This window comes from Panthera leo, chromosome A2 (assembly GCF_018350215.1).
Source record: "Panthera leo isolate Ple1 chromosome A2, P.leo_Ple1_pat1.1, whole genome shotgun sequence".
NCBI classification, from domain to species: Eukaryota; Metazoa; Chordata; class Mammalia; order Carnivora; family Felidae; genus Panthera; species Panthera leo.
Window position 1 is genome coordinate 58,035,783 of NC_056680.1, and position 22,352 is coordinate 58,058,134.

At 52.6% G+C, this 22,352-nt stretch overlaps 1 protein-coding gene across 1 annotated transcript; it reads right to left on the reverse strand.

Annotated features, from left to right (window-relative positions):
• Positions 1-217: 217 nt before the first annotated feature.
• Positions 218-22,325, reverse strand: MCM2 (minichromosome maintenance complex component 2). The gene is made up of 16 exons (XM_042912570.1): positions 22,253-22,325; positions 21,120-21,349; positions 16,705-16,880; positions 16,322-16,582; positions 15,343-15,562; positions 14,867-15,074; positions 13,196-13,330; positions 12,687-12,878; positions 6,428-6,521; positions 4,932-5,182; positions 4,685-4,811; positions 3,985-4,097; positions 2,830-3,078; positions 1,907-2,089; positions 1,507-1,662; positions 218-1,052 (listed from the first exon to the last, which is right to left on the reverse strand). Exons 1-16 carry the CDS (start codon positions 22,256-22,258, stop codon positions 942-944), a joined length of 2,712 nt encoding a protein of 903 aa, XP_042768504.1. The 5' UTR covers positions 22,259-22,325; the 3' UTR covers positions 218-941.
• Between the last annotated feature and the right edge of the window lie 27 nt (positions 22,326-22,352).

A 22,352-nucleotide genomic window follows, 5' to 3' on the forward strand; every position in this document is an offset into this window, starting at 1 on the left:
GGATTCCACAGAAGTCACAGAGGCAGCAGTACCCAAGTGAATTCCCTAGGGAGAAGCCACACCATTTTGCTTCTTGCACATCCATAAAGACGACAGCTCTTACAGCCAGATCTGCCTCCCACCGAACACCAAAAATGGAAGGTGGGAAAGGCCTTCAAGGGAAGTGCAGGAAAGCCTGCGTTATATTAAGACAGAATTCAGACTGGCAGCTACCAGTATTTAGATTTTATTTCATTTTATTAAAAGTTAAAACTACAGAACAAAAACTGTGTGTACAAGATGACGGGGAAATGCCTAAGAGGAGAAAACAGATTAACACGACAAGGATGACGGTCAGCCCCGGCTAGACCAGAGCAATCCCTGTGGCCGTTACAAAGGCCAAAGGTGCTGGCCCCAGGTTGCGCGCCCTCCTGCCCACACATCCTCTCTACTCACAGAAGCCCAGAGAAACCTGCAGGACTGGTTTCAGAAAAACACTAGGAATACCTTCAACGTGCTCTTTGGCACAAGTGGCAGAAGCACCCAGGATAGGAACTCACACCAAGAGGCAACGACAGTCCTCATGACACCCTCATACTCTCAGTCACATAAAACAGACCACAGTACTCTGGAAACGAACGACTATGATCCACGGAACAAAGTGGAGACAAACCTCCGGGAGCCAGTGGGCCATTGAGCAGCTCAGAGAGGAACACTGGCGAAGCGTGCCCACCTACAACGGCGCGAGAAGCAGAAAGTAGAGCCCATGAAACAAACACCCCCGTCCCCAGCCCAGCCTGAGCCCAGGAGACTGGGGGTGATGCTGGACAGTTCAGCCACGAGTGCTGGCACTCCCCCGAGTCCCTCGGCGGTCAGCTCTGTGCCCCCCAGGCAGCGTGAGGGCAGCACCGGTCTGCTTGCCTGGCTGGCGTCTCAACAGCCTCCTGCACTGGCCCCGGGCCTCAGAACTGCTGAAGGATCATCTTCCGTTTCAGGTCATGGCTGAACCTGTTCATCCTAAAGAGCTCGCTGTCATAAAAAGCAGACAGGTTGTGGATATTGATCTGACGAGCCTAAAAAGAGAAAACGTCAGAGTGAGCCGTGGGCATGAACTTCTGCTCATCTGCAGCACAGCCTTCGGTCCTGGCGCAGTTTCTCAGGCCCGTTCCTGGCCGGGGGGAGGGTGGCAGTCAAGCAGAGCAGAGGCGACTGGGCCAGGGTCTGGAGCCAGACACAGGGCTTGGAGTCTCAGCTCTGCCGATGGCCTGTGAGCGGGGACCAGCTCCTCAGTCACTTAGTCGCACTGTGCCCATCTCGTCTGTAAGAGGCGATGGCGGCCTCATCACCTTGTTTCGCCACGGTCAAGAGCGAAAGCGCGTGGTGCTCAGCATGCCATGGACACTCAATAAATGGCTCCCATCCAAGGCCTGCCCACCTTAATGAGGAAACAAGGACTTCTTGCCCCCAAAGGTGATGGACAGCCCCCCCAGGAAGCAGCCCTGCCCTTCCTCCCCTCTGTGCCCATACCTTGTCCACCAAGTCCTTCTCGGGAACTTCGATCGTGTCCTGCTGGGCCCCAAAGCGGTTGCGCTGGTATGTCACCTGCTCTGCCACCAACTGCTTCAGTATGAACAGCAGGAGCTCGTTGTTGTCTCGCCGGAACGAGAGGTAGCGTGCGAAAGTCTGCAGAGAACAGCCGAAGTCCAGTGATGCCCTTCCCTACCAGGGCCCTCGAGACCACTATAGGATGACCGGCCTCCACTTCTAACACACTCCTGTCATGACCTGCCAGAGCAGCCGGGAAGGACAGCAAAGTTCTGGTCTGGGCCAGAGCCTTGGGATGCCCACCATGGCCGCCTGTGATGAGCAGCACCCCCTTCCCCGGCAGGCCACGTTCCCACAGGCCCTCGCCGCAGCTCCCACCCACCTTCCTCATGCTGCGCATGACGCTGAACTTCTGTGTGTCGATGAAGCTCTCCAGCATCACGCGGATGGCCATGCTGACGTCATCCTCTATCACATAGTCGCGCAGGTGGATGCGCGCGTGGGCCTCTGCCATGCGGATCATGGACTCGATGTGCCGCACCGTGATGGGGATGCTGCCTGTCGCCTGCAGCGGGGAGACAGGCGAGGAAAATGGAGAAGTGGCACGGCTGGTGGCTCCTGTGGCAGAAGTCGATGGAGCCACTGGGTGAACTCACACCTCCCACCCTTCTCGAAGCGTGCTGGGGGCCCCCATGGATGCCGGATGCTTGTGGCCCGCCCCTATCCCACCCGCACCTTCTCTCCTACAAGCTCACTCGTGTGCCCCCTCCCACCCCAAGTGCGCGATGTTTCTGGCCAGCTGTACTGGCTTCTGCCAGGTGGGAAGTACTCCACATTCCCGTGTACGTGAGAGAATATAGCTGTCTCTATAAAAACTAAGTTGAATGCTCACCAAAGACCTGACAAAAAGGCAAAAAAGAAACACAGCAGCTGTTGCCTTGACGAGGTAGGTGAGACCCACCAGTCTACACGAATTCTGCATTCCAGTGGCACACAGGCCGCCTCTAAATTCCACTCTGCTACAAAAGAACTAACACTCGCTCAGATCGTGCGTTCATTTGGGGGAGATTCACACAAAGTCAGCCCGGAACTGGCCAACACTCCAAAGACCCGGGGCCCCATACCATGCAGACGGACGCATTCACACTCCATCTGCAATAGGATGGCTACAGTATCTACGTAGCAGTTCTTAGAGGAAAGTCACACTGGCACTTCTGAGATGAACCGCACAGCTGAGGAAGCTTCTGCCGTGCTTCCCTCTCTGCAGCCCACCCCCTGCCCCCCGCCCCGACCCTGGGCGCTCACCATGGACTCTTTCCTCAGATCACTGTACATCTGGGCCACCTTGTCCTGGTCCATCTGGTTGAGCTTCGGGTGGACCCTCTCCTTGGCATAGATGATGTACTTCTTCAGGACCTCCTGCGGCAGGGGCTCCACACCGTACGTGTTGGGCATGGCGGGCTCCTGGGTGCCACTGCTGCCCAGCTCCTCCTCCTTGTTGTTGGGGTGGTGTCTGATATGGCTGCCAACCACAAAACGGGCCAGCATCTCATCCTAAGACGAGACAGGAGAGGCCAGGCCACAGGATGAGTCTTGTGACCTGGCCCGGGGTAGGTCAGCTCACCAGAAGTGAAAGCCGCAGGTGGCTCGGGAATGACACTCTCCCAACGGTGCCATCCTACATCTGCTGTGGCCACGCGGCGGTGGGTGCCGGGGGTGACCAGTGCACATGACAGAATTCCGCACGGAGCTTGCCTCCTAGTGAGGGGAGAGGGAACAGACACGGCTTCTGAGATACCCAGAGAGTAACATGCCTGAGATTGAGGCCCGAGGAGATCCCTCCAGCTGAGGCCGCCAGAGCGCCACAGCCATGCGGCAATCTAGGAAGAACACTCCAGAAAGAGAGCCGAGCATGCTGACAACACAAAGCCTGGCGTCTGCAGGGGAGGGAGAGAGGGCAGTGTGGCTGGGGTGGACGAAGCAAAGAGCACGAGGAGGAGACAGGTCCACAGGAATCCTTGTAGGGCCAGCAGATTCTCTGCTAGTTACACTAGAAGCTGACAGCAAGTTAAGAAAAGGCATGATCCATCCACCTTATGCTTCCAGAAGATGGGCCAGCTTCCACCTTCCATCTTGGGAGCAGAAGCCAAGAGACCCACCACCAGACATGGCAGCTTCGGGTCAGAGCAAGAGAAGCTGGCACCCGGATTGCAGCAGGGATGCAGGAGAAGCACGTGGGTACAGTTGGTGGGGCCAGCAGGGCCTAGTGACAGAGTGGGGACCATGTCGGCTGGGCGGTAGGCACAGGCCAGTGAAGGAAAGAAACCGAGGCTGACTCCCTGACAAACACCACGGTCTGAATGGTGTCCCTTTCCTTGCAACTAGTACAACCCGGGCTCTGATCCTCACTCAAGGTCCCTGCAGCTTGCTGCACGGGGCCCGAGACATGGGGCTGTGTACCTGGACTGGGTCCACTGTGTCCCTCACCACACACAGGATGTCGAAGCGGGAAATGATGGGCTCCGTGAGGTCCACGTTTTCTGAGAAGGTGAGTGAGGGGTCATAGCGGCCTCCTATAACACAAAGGCACCTCTCCATCAGGGCTCATGCTCATCTCCTGAGCAGAGAGTTCTTGCCAGCCCCAAGTCGCTTCAGAGACAAAACAGAAAGACGACCTTGGAAGAGGATGAACACTCAGTGCCTGCAACTGTCAGGCATGCTTGACAAGACGTTGAGGTCTTTCCCTGAGCCCTTCCCTGACATAGGCTTTTCATCGAATGTGTAACCATCTCCCAGCAGGAAAAAACCTAGAATAAGTGGGCGGGGTGCCCGGGCTTCACCTCCGTGCTGGCTGGGACCAACAATCAACTCAACTCCAGTGGAGACAATGCACTAAATTCTTGTCTTCTAAGGAAAATGTCCAAAACTGGTTCTAAGAACACAGCCCAACAAAAGACCCCACGTCCTGCTTCCACGCCGCCCCCTTCCCCCAGCAAGAACCAAAGAGAGGAAGGTTTACTGATGCTCAGTTCCTTCCTTCCTCGGACCCTGGGACTGGCCGAGGGAGGCTGCAGGCTCCTGCTTCCCGAGGCAGGACCTCTCCAGGTCTTGCCTCCCTGGGGCAGAGCCCCAACCCCCATGGCTGTCGTGCCTGGCATACCTATGGGGTTGGCCGCAGCAATGATCGTGCAGCGAGCCTGCAGGGAGGTGACGATGCCGGCCTTGGAGATGGAGATGCTCTGCTGCTCCATGGCCTCGTGGATGCTGGTTCTGTCCTGGTCATTCATCTGCAAATGTCCAACTGCATGATGCTTTGCCCCGACTGCTATCCCATGAACACTTGTTCCCCCACTCGGGGCTAAGCCAACACCTCCCCAGTACCATCACCATGTGGCCCAGGGGCCCACCTTGTCAAATTCATCGATGAGACACACTCCTCGGTCAGCCAGAACCAGGGCTCCAGCCTCTAAGGTCCACTCCCTGCTGACAGGGTGTCGCTGGACATACGCTGTGAGGCCCACGGCTGAAGCCCCCTGGCCAGTGGTAAAGATGGCACGGCTAGACACTTTCTCGACGTATTTGAGGAACTGAGACTTGGCTGTGCCGGGATCTCCACACAAGAGCACGTTGATGTCACCTCGCACCTTGTGCTTACCCCCTGGAGGCAGGGACAGAGGTGGGGATGTAAAAGAGGAGAGGGGTGCGAGGTGTAGCTGGGTTATCGCGAATTTCTCAGCCTGCTTATGCGAAGCACATTCTTTTAGAAAGGGACGTGATACCCTAGGGCTAGCAATCCCACTTCTGAGCACTGGACCCAGAGAAATGGGTGCACAGGGACGCCTGTATAACGCTCTCAGTCAATGTTAAGCGACTGGAGGCAATGCAAATGTTCTCCACCCGGGACGGCTACGTACGCTAGGCTACGGAGGCCACAATGCAGTCACGGGAGAATAAGCCAGCTCAGTGGGCACCAACACAAACCTGCTACTGGGCAGAAAAGGTAAGGCAAGTATTTTACACAATCACTAACACACGCTACAGGAAATTACTACGTTTGTAAACAGAGACATATACACACATGCCACGAAATTCTTCTGGTTTTTGTAGACGTATGCATGTAAGTCTATGTGAACGGCCGTGCAAAGGTTAGGGCACACACCACACTAATCAGAGGAAAGACCACAAACGGGACCGGCTTAGAAACTGGGCGCTTGGGTGGCTGTCGGTTAAGTGCCTGGCTCTTGGTTTCGTGGGTCTGAGCCCTGAGTTGGGCTGGGCTGCGCTGTGCACGTAGAGTGCGGAGCCTGCATGGGATTCTCTCTCTCTCTCAAGATAAGTAAACTTAAAGAAAGAAAGAAAGAAAGAAAGAAAGAAAGAAAGAAAGAAAGAAAGAAACAAACAAACAAACATGGTCAGCAGTGACTTTAACCTTTCTGTGACTTCTAACAATTTAAGAATATCAAAACATATTCACATATTATTATTTTTTAAATGTTTATTTTTGAGAGAGAATGTGCACATGTGTGCACAGGGGAAGGGCAGAGAGAGAGGAAGACACAGAATCCGAAGCAGACTCTGTGCAAACAGCACACAGCCTAATGCAGGGCTCAAACTCATGAACTGCAAGATCATGACCTGAGCCAGTCGGATGCTTAACTGACTGAGCCACCCAGGTGCCCCCGTGTTATTTTTATAGTTAAAACCACCCAAAGAGCCATGGCCATGGACTACGCTCCGCCCACAACGACCAAGCCATACATGGTCTGGCAGTCTGTTAATATGTGCTTTCTCCCCAGGCGCCCGGCCTTTAAATGCAGAGTCCTGCCTTGTCTAATACCCACAATGCTGGCTCCTATGGACACCCGTGCAGAGGAAAGGTGGGTGGCACCCAAGCGCCACTCACCTGGGTTTTTAGGCTCCCCTCCAAACAGAGCCAGCGCCAGGCCTCTCTTGATGTCTTCGTGCCCATAGATGGAAGGAGCAATACTGGCGAAGATCTGCAAGGAAGGAAAAGAGCCAATGAGAACGGCACCTGTGCTCTGCGTCTGGGCCAAGCTGACACACACAGCAGGTCCCCCCCACGCTCCAGTCTCAGGGAACGGGGACACCTCCAGCCCCCAAATGCCCACACCACGGCGCCCGGGTGGCTCAGTCAGTTGAGAGTCCGACTCCTGATTTGGGCTCAGGTCATGATCCCAGGGTTGTAGGATCAAGCCCCACGTCGTGCTCTGTGCTAAGCATGGAGCCTGCTTAAGATTCTCTCTGCCCCTCCCTCTGCCCCTCTGCCCAATGTGTGCACATGCTATCTAAAAAACAAAAAATAAATAAAACATCCTAAGATTTGAAACAACATCAAATAAAGATAATACCAGAGACATCAGAGAAATGTCTCGCCAGCAGGAAGGAATTTCCACCTCCACCTGCATGCCTTTACTGTTCTCGACCTGCCTTCTGAACTGAGGAGCTCTGCACAAGCACTGCACATCCTTCCCTCCTTACAGGTCACACCAAGGCAGCCGGCAGTGCAGCCGGCCCCAGGGGGGAAGGAGGCACTGGAGCAGGAAAATCAGTGCTGAAAATCCTGAGGGAGACCCACCGGGCTGGATCCTGCCTGCTCCACAGGCCAGAATTGCTCCCTCTGGACTGCCCAGAAGGTGGAGTGAAGGTGGGAGAAATCCAATTCTCAGAGCTGGAGCTAGGGGTCAGCGGTTTATCCCAGGCACGGCTGCTTTCCCCTGCTGCCAGAGGACAGTGTGACCAGCAGGTCCTTCCGGAAAGAGGATCTGCCAGCACCACTGGCACTGTGCCAGAAATGCCTCCTGCTGTGATTTTATGTATTAAGTTAGGAGCGGAAGTCGGTTCCACATGTACGCTTTTGCTGGTTCTTTCCTTGGCCCTAACATTTTCCGCAAGACCTAGCCCAAGGAGAGGACATAGAGCGTTAACTGGTGAACGGTAGTCCAGGCCTGGTGTGTGTGAGAGGCTGCCATCTCTAAATACCATTTCCCACTGAGAGAAAATTATACATCCCACAGGGCTATTTGGAGAAATGGCAGTGTCTTGCAAGAGAAAGAAGAAAGCCATCACAGACAACTGGGGTCACGACGACACCACTCAGGAGCCAATACAACAGGCTTCATACTGGCCACTAGAGGGACACGCTGGGCATCACCTGGAGCCTCAATAACACAGATATTTGTTAATTTGTAATGACATTCAGTGGTCACCCGGGGAGGGGACCATTGCTTATTCTGAAAACTGGTAAACAAAGGGAAAGAATCAAGCACCCTCCTGCTTTTCCTGCTGGACCTTAACCCAGGGACAGTCCAAAAATTAACAGAGAGAAGCTTCTCTACATAGAAGGATTCTAGAAAATGAATGAAGAAGGATTTGGAATTAGAAGACCATCATTTTGCAACCCCTGATGAATGCATGGGTTTAGCCAAGGATCATCAGTGGCTAATGTCACAGAGAGGCAAGGCACGTGTCCCTGGTGGGAACACAGGCCCCTGATGCAGTCTTACCGCGCCACCCCCCGCCCCCACACCAAAAGAAGAAAAAAACCCATCAACCTGGAGACTGGGTAAGCCTGCGCAGCTCAGTAACAATTCACAGAAAGCGGGTGGCCCAGGAACATGTTCAACAAGGGCACAATCGGCAACACCAGACTGTGGAAAATTTAGCAGGCAGACGACCCAAATTTTTCCACAAACAAATTGCAAGAGGGCACCTGGGTGGCTTAGTTGGTTAAGCGTCTGACTTTGGCTCAGGTCATGGTCTCGTGGTTCTTGAGTTTGAGTCCCACATCAGGCTCTCTGCTCTCATCACAGAGCCTGCTTCGTATCCCCTGTTCCTCTCTATCTCTGTTCCTCCCCAACTCATTCTCTCCCTCTCTCAAATAAATAAGTAAAACCTTAAAAAAACTTGCAAGAAAAGAGGAGATGGAGAGGGGACCTAAAAAGATTGAGACTTAAGAGATTAATCCGTCGCAATGTGGGGGCCTTCCCTGGGGATCAAGTCCAGGAAACTTGTAAAAAAAAAAAAAAGAAGTAGGATAATCAGGGAAATGTGGAGACCAACCAAATACTTGGTATTACAGAACTGCGAATTAGTTTTTTAAAGTGTGGCTGCAGAGTTGGGGTTAGGTTCAGCAGAGAGGGCCTGTCAGAGATCCTTGGTTGCAGATGCTGCATCGGAAAGTGGCCTCACAGTAATGAGTGGACCCGAGGGGACACAAGGCTGGCACGACTGCAGCAACCAGTGGAGCCGGGGGAAGGATATGTGGGGCTCACTGTGCTGCTCCACGCCTACATCCAGAAGTTTGTGCGGTAAAGTTTTAATAGTCAGGTCAGGACTTGTGCTTGGGCGTGCACAGAACTCACCGTAAGCCAGCATGCACACAGGCGTCCTCCCCCAGACGCAGTAACTGACGGAGAGGGAGCAGAGAGCTGTCCCTGGAGCGCGGGCTCAGACCACACTGCCCAATGGGGATCCTGCCTCTGCCATTAGCAGCTGTGCGGCGTGGAGGCTTATTTAATCCGTGCCTCAGTTTACTCACCAATAAGACGGGTACATGTGACACCTCCACTATAGGACTGTTGTTGCTACCTGGAAACTACCTAGAGAGTGTCAAGTAGGTGCTTCATGCTCAGTGTGCATGATTCTGCCACGACACCCTCACTTGTGCCGGGAGTGTCAGGAGACACGATCTGCCATGGATGTCTCCTCCTCCTGTGCGTCCTGTGGCTGTGCCAAGGCCACTTGTCCCTGACCTCTCTTTACCCAGACTGCTTCTCAGGGCTGTTCCCGTATGAAGTGCCCCTGCGTGGATGAGGTAATGTCTCCCTCCAGCACCAAGAGCAGCAGGCCCCCTTCCTGCCTGCTATGCACCAGTTTCCCAGGCTCAGCTCCCCTCCTGCAAAGCACCCACTGCATCCAGATGGGCCTCCTGTAGATTAGAGGGCAAGGAAGCAACCATGCTAAAGCCCACACTGTCCTGTCGCTGACCTAGCTGGTCTGAGCGAGTAACAGGCAACCTTAATGGCTGGTAAGAAGGGTGAGACTAAACCCAGACCTGCCGAGGAAGGACACGCTTCCCGTGAAGTATTCCATTTAAACCTCATGATCCTGGGGCCTCCACGTCACAAAGGAGGAAACAAACCGAGGCTCTGGGCAGACAACTGTCTGTTCCTAAATGAGACAGGCAGGACCTGACCCCAGATTCCTCTGACTCTGAAGCTCATGCTATTAACTCTCAATACACACTGTTCCCGCTCCCCACGCAGAATACCCCGCCAGAAAGAGGAGACAAGCCCCCAACTGCACCGCGACTGTGAACACGAGACGGTGCTTATCTTCCTACGGTTTTTTATGCCTTTGGGACACCCATCCACGTTTTGAACAAGTAGTCTAACTTCTGTACGGACGTGCAGTAACAGCTCCCTGCTGAGCACACAACAGTGGAGCATTTGTGTGTGCACATCTATGTAATCTTTGTAACAACTCTGCCTGCGGATCCTACTACCCAGATGCAAGCAGCCCATCTGATCACACCAAGGGTTGGGCTGAAATCCAAACTAAAGAGACTGGCTGCACACCGATGCTCCCATTAGTTCTTTGCAATCTAAGTGTTAGGCGTGAACTACATCCCTTGATATGTCGGTAGAAATATCTATCACGGACGAGGGCCCACAAAATCAAATGCCCTGGGTTTTTGCACACTTGAGTTATTCAGGCTGCAGAGAACAGAGAAGCAGGTGGCTGGGGCAGACAGCAGGGAGCACGCCCCGTCTGCAAGGCAGCTGCCGCTTGGCTCCTGTCTGTCACTGCTGGAGAGCAACACAGACCTAGCACTGATGGATGCTTGGATGGCTTCTGGATCTTTAGGTGAAAACTCTTGGACTCCTAAGGATGATAACTCATTCAAAAATAAATGCAAACTAAAAAGAAAAGGAAACACAGAACCACATACCAACTGAACAAAACCTGCTGGCAGGCAGCATGTGGCCCACAGGCTACCAATTTGCAAACCTCTGGCTTCGATAGTTCAAAGGAGCCCCACCACTTTTGGATCCTGCCTGTCATCCATTCTTTCAGTTTGTTCCCGAAAACTTGAGTGTAGTTTCTGTCTTTGAACAAGTTATTGGTGAAAACATCCACCCTGACACTGGACTAAAGATGGGGCCAGTACAGATCAACCCTCCCTGGTATCATCTGGTCTTCCTTTACCCATGGGGGCTCAGAAAGGGGTCCCACAGAGATGTCATCCTCTCTAGAAGAATCCCTTTCAGGGGCGCCTGGGTGGCTCAGTCAGTTAAGCATCCAACTTCAGCTCAGGTCATGATCTTATGCATCGGGCTCTGTGCTGACAGCTCAGAGGCTGGAGCCTGCTTCAGATTCTGTGTCTCCCTCTCCCTCTGCCCCTCCCCTGCTCATGCTCGGTCTCTCAATAATAAATAAACGTTAAAAAAAAAGAATTAAAAGAAAAAAAAGAATCCCCTCCAGATCCTTCTAAAGGACCTCTCTTTAGGAGTGCCTGGGTAGCTCAGTCAGTTGAGCGTCCGACTCTTGATTTCAGTTCAGGTCATGACCCCAGGTCATGGGACCAAGCCCCAAGCCCCACGCTGGTCTCTGCACTGGGTGTGGAGCCTGCCTCAGTGTCTGTCTGTGTGTCTCTCTCTCACCCTCCAACCGCACTCTAAAAATAAAAATAAATAAATAAAGGGTCTCTCTTTAGAAGTCACTCTCTCCAATGCTGAGAGAGTCACCGTGTAAGCATGCAGGTGTAACTGAAACTGAGCAGTCAGTACACTGATAGCCCACACGTGTGCACCTGAAGAAGTTAGCTACACAGACAAGGAGGCAGACGAAACAGCAGCTACCAAGGCCCAGAAGTGCGGCACAGCTTTCTATGCTAGGACAACTACGAGCAATTCTGGAAGTCTGGGGCACAGGGCACGCTTGGGGACCGCCTTCAACTACATCCTGTCTCCCACGCTCTCATCTGCTGCCGTCCTCGTCTCCTTGACAAAGCGGGAGAGCGGCAAGAACTGAAGCAGAGAGAAAGAGGGGTGCTGGCAAAGTGTCCTAGAAGCACGGGGCTCCCGTGGCACGTCAGGCGCACATGAACACGGCTGATGTGTGCCAGGCCACCCAGCAGGGAGGGCTGGATCTCTGTTCCTGGAGAAACTGGCTGAGATACTCACGAAGAGTCTGAAAACATGTCCACTGCATTAGCACTCATTTTCCTCTGGGAAGCGTGGGAACCAAAGAATCATGGGTTGTAACCATCTTCCCATGGTACCGATTTTGTGAGAAGATCCTGTTCCATTGTTTTCTTTCTTGTTATTGGGGATCCTGATTAACTATGAGCCCCATGAGGGCCAGGACTGTGCCGGATTTCCCACCAAGATCCTAGACTGTGGCCATAAAAGGCATCCAAGGACTGAGTGTGCTGACAGAATGAGGTTCTTGTCGTCCAAGGCTGGGAAAGCACCCGCCTCCTGGTGGTACCCCAAATCCTAGTGGCCCAGGTGGAGGTGACAGAGGTGTGTCACATGTGGCCCTACCCTCAAGGGAAGGATCCCATTTGTTAAACAAGCCAAATGGAAGCTGCACTGAACCAAGGGTCTGGCTCTGCAGAAGAGCAGAGGCAAAAAAAAGGCTACGCTGTTCTGCATTAAACGCTGAACAGGAAGAGAGAACAAAAAAAAGATGGAGGACAGCCATGAGCTTGAGGAGAACACTTCCCGACCTGGGAGCCAAGCGATACCTGAGCAGGTGAAACATACATCCCAGCTCCCCAACCTTCAGTGACAACATCCACAATTAAAACAAAGAAACCCCGAAACCACGCTGGGGTTGAGTCCTTCCTAGAGAAACCACTGTGGGGAGGAGTCTGGTAGCAGGGCGCACTCCCCACCCCCCCATGCGGCACCTGTTTCAGCTTTGAGCCCAAGCTCCACTCCATCCACTGACTCCTCACCACAGCCCCATCCCACGTGAATAGCGGTACAGTCCCCCCCATCAAGGCAAGTTTTCCGAACTGATGCCAGGAAGGGAGCCCAAACTCCAGGACCCGGGGAATTAAGACCGCGGTTCTGGGGCAGTGGGCCCCCAGCCTCCTCTGGGAGCATGGCAATCCCGCCCGGCCTTCCACCTGCCTTCTCCCCGATCTGCTGGTCCTTGGAGAGGCTGGTGATCATCTTCACATCTTCGTCTGTCAGTTCCCCCACGGCAACCTTGTTGTCCTTCTTGGCCACGTGGTTGGCTAAGATGACAGTGGCAAACACGGGGAAGCCGTTGGCCGTGTTGAGGGAGCCATCGTAGTTGTTGTGGTAGATGCCAGTCAGCTCCTGGGAGAAGGGAGCCAAGCCAGAGGGCCAGCCCTGGGTCAGACCCAGGGGCGCGTCCTCCTTCCCAAGTCATCCCCAAGTCCTCCATGCCAGGCACCGAGACAAGTAACCCAGACGGCCAAAGCAAAACTAACTCCTATGTTCCAACCCGCCAGCCTTTACAAGGACCGAGGGGTCTTCCTCTCAGCAATGGAAGAACCAGCCTCAGCCGATGCCCCCGCTACCAGCAACCCTCTCCAACCCTCTCCACACCACAGATGCTCACGCTGATTTCCCTAGCAACTGGGCTCCCTCCGCGCCTGCTCCGGGCCACTTACTATCTCATCTCCTGGCTTGCAGCTGTCCACCAGATCGGCGAGGAGGATCGCGTCCTTGGAGCGGGGCAGCCGGCCGGCCGCCACTTTGCCGGGACTCTCCTGAATTCGAATGCGCTGGTAGTTCTGATACACGGTCTGTGTGGGGCAAACACAAGGTCACAGGAGCCTGTCTCTGCATGGCCAACCTTGCACCCCTCCAAACACTGACTTATTATGCCACCCGACCTTGGCCACGGCCCCATGAGGAGGGAAAACAGACATGGTTCTTCTTTCTACCAACTCACTAGAAAACGGAGAGTGAAAGACAGCAGGGAATGAGCTTGCTGTGACCAACATATGAGTGGATGGTCCCCACCCCTGCCACCACCCCTGTGGATGCCTCTCTACTGCTAGACAGTCAAGCACCTGCTAAATGCTATGTAACCCAGCCCTTGTGCACATGGATGCTGGAACCAGGCTGCCCCGGTTCAAATCTTAGCTCCATGGCTTAGGCTGTGTGATCTTTGGCAAGTGATGTCCCCTCTCTATGCGTTTTCTGCAGAATGGGGATGCTAACACTCTGAGTGCAACCTCATGGTTAAATCGTGCCATATGTCAAAAACACATCAATGCCAACCAAGACGGTGAGCTCCACTAAGCGTTGGCTCTACTGCCAAACGTCACAGGCTAACGTCGTGCTGTGCAATGTAACATCCATTATTTCACTGTCTAGCAAAGAGGCCACAAAATACAGCCGTCGGAAGCACACAGTCTGGATCAAAATCCGGAGTTCAAATCCTTTGGACCTCTTCCTAGCTGGGTGACCTAGGGGTCAGTAATACCACCTGCCTCAAAGGGTGTGAAATTACACATCACCCACCCCTCGGTACCTTGCAAGTACTCCAGAAGCTTCAACTATAATTACTACTTGTTTAGAAGCAGAGCCTGAAACTCTGCTCCTGTGTACAAGACTTCTCAAGAAGCTTCTGTGAAGGTGGACTCTTAAGGAGGATAAGCTAAGGGGCATCTGGGTGGCTCAGTCGGTTGAGCGTATGACTTCGGCTCAGGTCGTGATCTCACTGCTGTCAGTACAGAGCCCACTTTGGATCCTCTGCCCCCCTCCCCCAGCCCCTTCCCTGCTCACACTCTCGCTCTCAAAAATAAATAAACGTTAAAAAAAAAAAAAAAAAAGACGAGCTAAGCAGGCAATCTGGGCGTCCCCTAAAAGTACTGTGATGACCCCCACTCTACAGATGAAGTCATTCAAGTACAAAGGCAAACAGCCCAGAGACTTTCAGCAGGACCTCCTGAATACGGCACAGCAGTGTCTGAGGCAGTCACCATCTAGAGGCCCCCAGTGGGAGGCTGTCAGAGAGGTAGGTACCAGGGTCGTCAAGGGGAAGCCCCATGTGGCTGAGGGACAGGAAAGCAGGTGCCTTGCTAAGGGTGCAGCCAGGTAAGAGTGAGCCCAATTTTCCAGAGCTTCTCATTTTTTTAAAGAAAGCCATCAACTCTGATGTTTTAAATAAAATCATCTGCTTAAAATATTGGCTTAAATTCTCAAAAAACACCTGGGCCAAACTAAACAGACTAGCCAGATAGATCTGGTTCACCTCAGGGTGCGGCCATACGCACTTCCATCCTGCACAGACAGGAAGAGCAGTCAACAGTGGGCACAGGATGGTCTCTCACCTCTTCCATGTTGACTTCAAAGGGGCCAGCTGACTGGCACTCGGGGCAGGAGCCCGGCTTCACCTCCTGGTTCTGAGACTGACAGAAGGGCCCCAGCACAAAGTTACACTTGTTGCAGTTGTACTTGACCATGCTGAGCTGGGGCAGGACACCGGTGCAGCTGGTCACCACCCCGCTGGTGCGGATCAGCTGGTTGAGGTGCAGCTGCCTGCAGACACGAGAGCGAGAATATCAGAGTCCTGGAGGCCAGATGCGTGACCCGTGCCCTGCAGAGGTCAGAGCGGTAAGTAGGTGGATCCAGAAAACCCAGGGTCATCCCATCGCGCCCCAGTGCCAGAGCACAGGGGGTGAGGACTCTCTCCTCAGCTGAAGCCAGCCTGCCCACACCTCCGTGGCCCTGCTGGAGCTCCCCCGAATGAAGCCACAGCAGGGTGCTAAGGACCCGGACCCTGAGGCTTGCCCTGCCCTCGGCTCACCTGAGCGAGCGCAGCTCCTCTACCAGAGGCAGGTGGGAGATGCGCACATGGATGTGGCTGGCGATGCGGTCGTACTTGGGGTACATGGCCAGCACAACCTCCAGGGCAGCCTCATCAAAGATCTGCAGCAGCTCTGCAGGTGCCTCAGGCAGGAAGTAGGCCAGGACGTGCTCCCGGGCCGCCAGGTCCTCATAGTTCACCACCAGGCTCTCGCGGTTCTCTGGAGGCAGGAAAAAGAGACTGAGCACAGAGCTCAGCCGCGGACATAGCAGGCACTTTCCATCTCACTGCGCGGGGAAGAAGGCCTGCCCACCCAAATCCTTGGCTTGGGGCTGGCAACCCCAGCCCTGACTTCTAAGCCTGCCCTGCTTTAGCTACGTGACTCAGGCAAGTGACACATCCTGAGCCTCGGCTTCCCAAACTGTAAAATGCAGATGTCACACAGCGTAGCGCAAAATTACATCAAGTGAAATGCACAGGGTGATGTTTACAGGAGCGTTGCAAACTCAAAATGCCTAAGAGGGCCACAAAGGAAACCTGTGAGTAAACTGTGTCAAATACAAAACAAAAGGGGGCGGAGTGGACAGCAGGGAACCAAGATCTGTGTGCCTCCTTTTAAATGTAATTCCGGCCACACGGAAACATGCTACTTTCTGACTGAACTAGTAATCCAGACTTTTACATGAAACCGGCCGCCTATTAAGCACTCAAAAAACATTTCTGTGGTCCAGCTGGTGTCCCTGGACAGCCAGTGAGCATCCTAGTGCAGACACGCATTTTGTATTCGCCTAAAAGACAGACATCTCCAGCTTCAGGTGGTAGCTCCTGTCTAGCTACAGGCAAGTTACCCAGTTTTCCCCACACTTCCCACCCCTATTAAATGTGCCGTTAAAGGCCCATGCAAATGGCCTGCTGCAGGAGAACTCTGAAAAGCGGACTGAGTGAGCGGAGGGGACGCGGGGATGCTCAGAAGCCACACCTTTGCACATGTCACTGATGCGTTCCTTGAAGACGTTGTGGCCATGGCTGTCCACATGGGTGCGCAGGAAGTTCTTAAAGCGGTGGTGGATCTCCAGGCGTGGGCCTGCCATGCTCACCCATTCACGCACAGAGTGGCCCTTGAGGTCCTCCAGGTTCTCAATGCTCTCAATCATGTCCTCGTCCTCCTCGCCCTCCTCCGTGGCCCGCTCCACCTGGCGGCGCTTCCGGGAGGGGCGCTCCTCGTCTTCCTCGTCGCTGTCTGGAGGCCAAAGGGATACCCTCAAGTGAGGCCTTCCCCAGAACTGCTTTTCCCAGCTCCCCTAGGCTCTGGAAGCTAGGACCAGCCTTGCACCCTTGGAGGTTGCAGACCTTCAAACCTACCGTACAGGAGCCCACGGCGCATGCGGCCCAGGCCCCGGCCAGCCTCTCGGTCACGCTGCCTCATGGCCCGCTCCGCTGCCTCCCTCTGACTGGCCGTCAGCTCCTCTACGTCCTCATCATCCAGGGCCAGTCCCTCGGCCTCGTAGGCATCCAGCTCCGGGATGGCACGATAGTCCCTGAGAGAGCCCCGGAATGGACCCTGTTAGTTATCAAGACCAAAACAACCCCCCCCACACCTCCAGAAGTGGGCTTGCTCAGAAGGCTCAGGAGCCCCAGGCTGGGCAGGCCAGAAGAAATCTTGGTCTGTGTATACAACGGAGTATATTTCAGTCTTCAAAAGGAAAAACAGTCTGACACGCTAAACATGGGTGAATCTTTTTTATGTTTTTTTATGTTTATTTATTTTTGAGAGAGAGACAGAGACAGAGCACAAGTGGGGAGGGGGCAGAGAGAGAGAGGGAGACACAGAATCTGAAGTGGGCTCCAGGCTCTGAGCTGTCAGCACAGTCTCCCACAGACTGCGAGTCATGACCTGAGCTGAAGTCAGACACTTAACTGAGCCACCCAGGCGCCCCTAAACATGGGTGAATCTTGAGGACAAATATGCTCAGGGAAATAAGCCAATCCCCAAAGGGCAAATTCTGCAGGATTCAGTTTGGAAGGAGGAAAAAGTTCTGGAGATGGGTGGCAGAGATGGTGACACAACAGTGTGCGTATACTTGATGCCACTGGATTGAACACTTAAAGAGGGTGAATTTTGTGTTACGTGTATTTAACCACAATAAAAAAAAGGGGACAGATCTCCAGACAGCTTTGAGCATCCCGAAAGAAACAGGAATTGAAGGAACCCCAAAACCTTCAGGCAGCCAACCCCAGCCCCCCAACAAGGCAGAAATTTTCCCCACACCTTCCTCCTCCCAGACAATGCCGCCCCAAGCCCCTGGAAGTTCTGGGAGGGTCATCTATTGACATCTGCCAAACCAGCTTCTCTGAAACGTCCACACGCTGGCTCAACCGTCTCAGCTACCCTTAAGATCTTCAAGGGCTCATTTTCCAGTCACCTACCAGATATTTGAAGGGGGAATGAATGTTGCCTGAACAAAGAACCCATGAGAGTGAAGCACGGCTTTCCTCCCTACAATTCTGGGAGGTAGACACCATTATTCCATTTGAAAGATGAGGAAATTGGATTACGGGGGTAATGGGGCTTTTGCCAAAAGTCGCTCAGCAGAGTTGGGCGTCAAATACATCCAACCACAAACTGCAGGCTCATTCTCAGATACCATACTACACTCCCCCCCCCCCCCCCCCCAGACAATCTTCTGGAATTCTCCCTTTTTTCAAAGTGGTGATTGGAGGAACTGCACCCCCCTTTCTTTTCTTTGCAGTAAACTCAGAATAAGTAATTCCACACTGCTGATGCCAGAAACAGATCCCAGAGCCAGGTACATTTCTGGGCTGATCCATTTCCAAATGCTTAAATGTTTTCAGTTAAATGGTATATGTCTAGTTCTTTGAGAATTTTAAGTCACATGAGATGTCCTCTGTCCTCCGTGAAATTCTAATTGCTCCATGTTAAAACTAAAGAACTGAACATAATCAAAATTAAAAGCTTTTGTGCCTCAAAAGACACCATTAAGAAATGGTTAAGAAAAAAAAGCCAGATTGAGAAGACAATATTTGCAAACTGCGTATCTGATAAAGGACCTGTATCCAGAATAAATTTTAAAAACTTACAACTCTGGCACAAAAAACAGACACTCAGATCAATGGAACCAAATAGAAAACCCAGAAATGGACCCACAAACGTATGGCCACCTAATCTTTGACAAAGCAGGAAGGAATACCCAATGGAATAAAGATAGTCTCTTCAGCAAGTGGTGCTGGGAAAACTGGACAGCGACATGCAGAAGAATGAACCTGGACCACTTTCTTACACCACACACAAAACTAAACTCAAAATGGATGAAAGACCTAAATGTGAGACAGGAAGCCATCAAAATCCTAGAGAATACAGGCAAAAACCTCTTTGATCTTGGCCGCAGCAACTTCTTACTCAACATGTCTCTGGAGGCAAGGGAAACAAAAGCAAAAACGAACTACTGGGACCTCATCAAAATAAAAACCTTCTGCACAGAGAAGAAAACAATCAGCAAAACTAAAAGGCAACCGACAGAATGGAAGAAGATATTTGCAAACGATGTATCAGATAAAGGGTTAGTATCCAAAAATCTGTAAAGAACTTATCAAACTCAACACCCAAAAAACAAATAATCCAATGAAGAAATGGGCAAAAGACAGGAACAGACACTTCTCCAAAGAAGACATCCAGATGGCCAACAGACACATGAAAAAATGCTCAACATGACTCATGATCAGGGAAATACAAATCAAAACCACAAAGAGATAACATCTCACACCTGTCAGAAAGGCTAACATTAACAACTCAGGCAACAACAGATGTTGGCAAGGATGCGGAGAAAGGGGAACACTCTCGCACTGTCGGTGGGAATGCAAACTGGTGTAGCCTTTCTGGAGAAGAATATGGAGGTTTCTTAAAAAGTTAAAAATAGAACTACCCCATATCCAGCAATTGTACTACTAAGCATTTACCCAGAAGATACAAAAATACAGAATTGAAGGGGTACATGCACCCTGATGTTTATAGCAGCACTATGAACAATAACCAAACTATGCAAAGTGCCCAAATGTCCATTGACTGATGAACGGATAAAGATGTGGGGTGTGTGTGTATACACATACACACACACACACACACACACACACACACACACACACACACACACTGGAATGTCACTCAGCCATCAAAAAGAATGAAATCTTGGGGTGCCTGGGTGGCTCAGTCGGTTAAGCGTCCAACTTCGGCTCAGGTCATGATCTCACGGTTCATGGGTTCAAGCCCCGCGTCGAGCTCTGTGCTGACAGCTTAGAGCCTGGAGCCTGTTTCAGATTCTGTGTCTCCCTCTCTCTCTGTCCCTCCCCCATTTGCGCTCTGTCTCCCTCTGTCTCAAAAATAAACATTAAAAAAAAAAAATTTAAAAAAAAAAGAATGAAATCTTGCCATTTGCTACAACATGGATGGAGCTAAAGTAAATTATGCTAAGCAAAATTAGTCAGAGAAAGGTAAGTACCATATGATTTCATTCATATGTGGAATTTAAGAAACAGAACAGATGAACATATGGCAAGGGGATTTTTAAAAAGGAGAGGGAAACAAACCATAAGAGACTCTTAATGATCAAGAACAAACTGAGGGTTGACGGAGGGACATGGGTGAGAGAGGGGCTAGATGGGTGATGGGTATTAAGGAGGGAGGGCACTTGTTGGGATGAATACTAGGTATTGTATATAAGTAACGAATCACTGAATTCTACTCCTGAAACCGATAATTGCACTGTATGTTAACTAGGATTAAAAAAAAAAAAGATTAACCACAGAGTTCCCGTATGAGCTAGCAATTCCGTCCCTAGATATATGCCAAAGAGAATGGAAAGCATATGTTCACATAAAAAATTCAGAGCATCTGTCCAAAGACTCCCAATTCCTTCCACAGTGTGACACGCATGGCACAACAGTCTCATCATCTAGGGTAATGATGCTTAAAGCAAAGATCTGAAAGGTCCAGAGAGCCCTCGCAAGTCCCTCGGGTGGCTCACAAAGGGTACTCTCCATGGATTATAGGATGGCCTGTACAGTGCTCTCAAACACACCACATTTGGAACCCCTGAGTCAGAGTAAAAGAAGGTCCCAAAGGGGGCACCTGGGTGGCTCAGTCGGTTGAGCGTCCGACTTCGTCTCGGGTCATGATCTCGCAGTTGGTGAGTTCGAGCCCCATGTCAGGCTCTGTGCTGACAGCTCGGAGCCTGGAGCCTGACTGGGATTCTGTGTCTCCCCTTCTCTCTGCCCCTCCCATGCTCATCCTCTGTCTCTGTTTCTCAATAATAAGTAAACGTTAAAAAAAATATCTAAATAAAAAAAGAAATCTTGATTCATCAGGCACCCCTGCACAGTTTCAGTTGCAGAAAAGAAGTGGCAAAAAACAAGTTGCAGAAAAACACTCAGCTGCCTCCTCTTCCTGTTGTTCCAAGTCACCCTTGGCATCCTTGACGTGGTCCATCACATTAGAGACCCCTTGCATCCCCTGGGATGCACATCTTATGGAGCTGAGGCTCACCCAGGCCTTAGGACCCAGACGAAGATTCAGCAAGTTACAGGGACCTATGCTGTGGCTCCATGAACCTGTCTCCCCCTAGACCCTGCCATCAAGGTGCACTCACAGACAAGGATACTCTGATTCATCTGCTACCCCTGTACCCAAAGCAAGGTCACTGGACACAACCCACGAGCTCTCCGCAAAAACCGTCTGCTGAGTGCCTGGCCTTGAATGAAAATACCTCTCCATGCCATCTCCGATAAGCTCCTCTCCATCTTCTTCCTCTTCATCCAGGGGTCCTTCTGTACCTAGAAGTCCCTCAGACTCATCCTCAAAAGGGGGAAGATCACGACCAGGGCTGGAGGTCAGGGCATCGGTGCGACGGGAGCTTCGCCCAGGGCTGGAAGTGAGAGGATCATTTCGCAGCCGCCGGGCTGGGCTGGATGCCACAGTGTAGGACTCAGATGATTCCTGCAATGGAGGACCGAGAACTCGTGAGGGCTGACTTAGCTTCCCATAAGGCAGCCCTCTCTCTCTACCTGTGACCCTGTGCCCCCGACACTCCAAACCCTGTCAGGCTCAAAACTTTGCCCTTAGATGTTCCCTCTGCCTGGAATGCTCTCCAGTGAGCTGAGCCAATGGCTTCTGAGCACACAGGAAGCAGCTCAAGTATCACTTACTCAAACACTGCAGCCACTCACTCCCATTTCCCTTCTCCAGGACCAGTCACTAAGCACATCTCATTTGCTTATGTACCTATTTCTCTACTCCCTCTGCCTTCCTCTCCTGTAAGCCCGCCTTCCCACCCATGAAAGCACCCACAACATGCAAGACACTGCGATAGGAAACACAATACAAGAGTGACTGAAACCTCAGAGATCTGGAACGTACAGACTGGTGGAGAGAAGACAATAAATAAGACAAATGGACAAAAAATACCACAATACGTGCACGAAGATGGCGGGACCGTGTCTGTCTTGTGTACACCCAGCGCCAGGCATAGAGAGGGTACCCCACAAGCATGTGCGCGGTGGGTGAATGATAGTGGCCGGGTGGGCCACTTAGCTCGAGTTAAGGAATTCCGAGCTCCCAGCTTGGGGCGGGGCCCGCTGGCTTTGCACAAGGGACGAGTACAAGGGAGAAATCAGCTGCCGACCCGAGCCCAGGGACCCAACCTCATCCGGAGGCCCCTTCCCGGCGGGACCGAGCGCGGCGAAAAGAGCCTGAGAACCAGAAGCGCGCAGCCCCTCGCCCCAGTTCCCGGAGCGCGCCCGCACCGCCCGCGCCCCTGGCCCCAGGCAGACGTGCCGGGTCGCGGGGACCACCCGCCGTCCCCCAGGCCCGCTCCCCTCCGCACGGCAAACGCGCGCTCACCGCCATGGTAGCGCCTCGCTCCCCGCCGCCACTCCGGCAACAACCAGTTTTCGCGCGAAAAGCGGCTCACGTGACCCGCCCGAGCCCGCGAAGCGTCCGA

Coding starts and splice junctions, on each gene's coding strand:
- MCM2 (XM_042912570.1), bottom strand. Junction 4,812..4,931: donor TCATCGATGAATTTGACAAG/GTGGGCCCCTGG, acceptor GGACATTTGCAG/ATGAATGACCAGGACAGAAC. Junction 1,053..1,506: donor AGAAGGACTTGGTGGACAAG/GTATGGGCACAG, acceptor TTCTCTTTTTAG/GCTCGTCAGATCAATATCCA.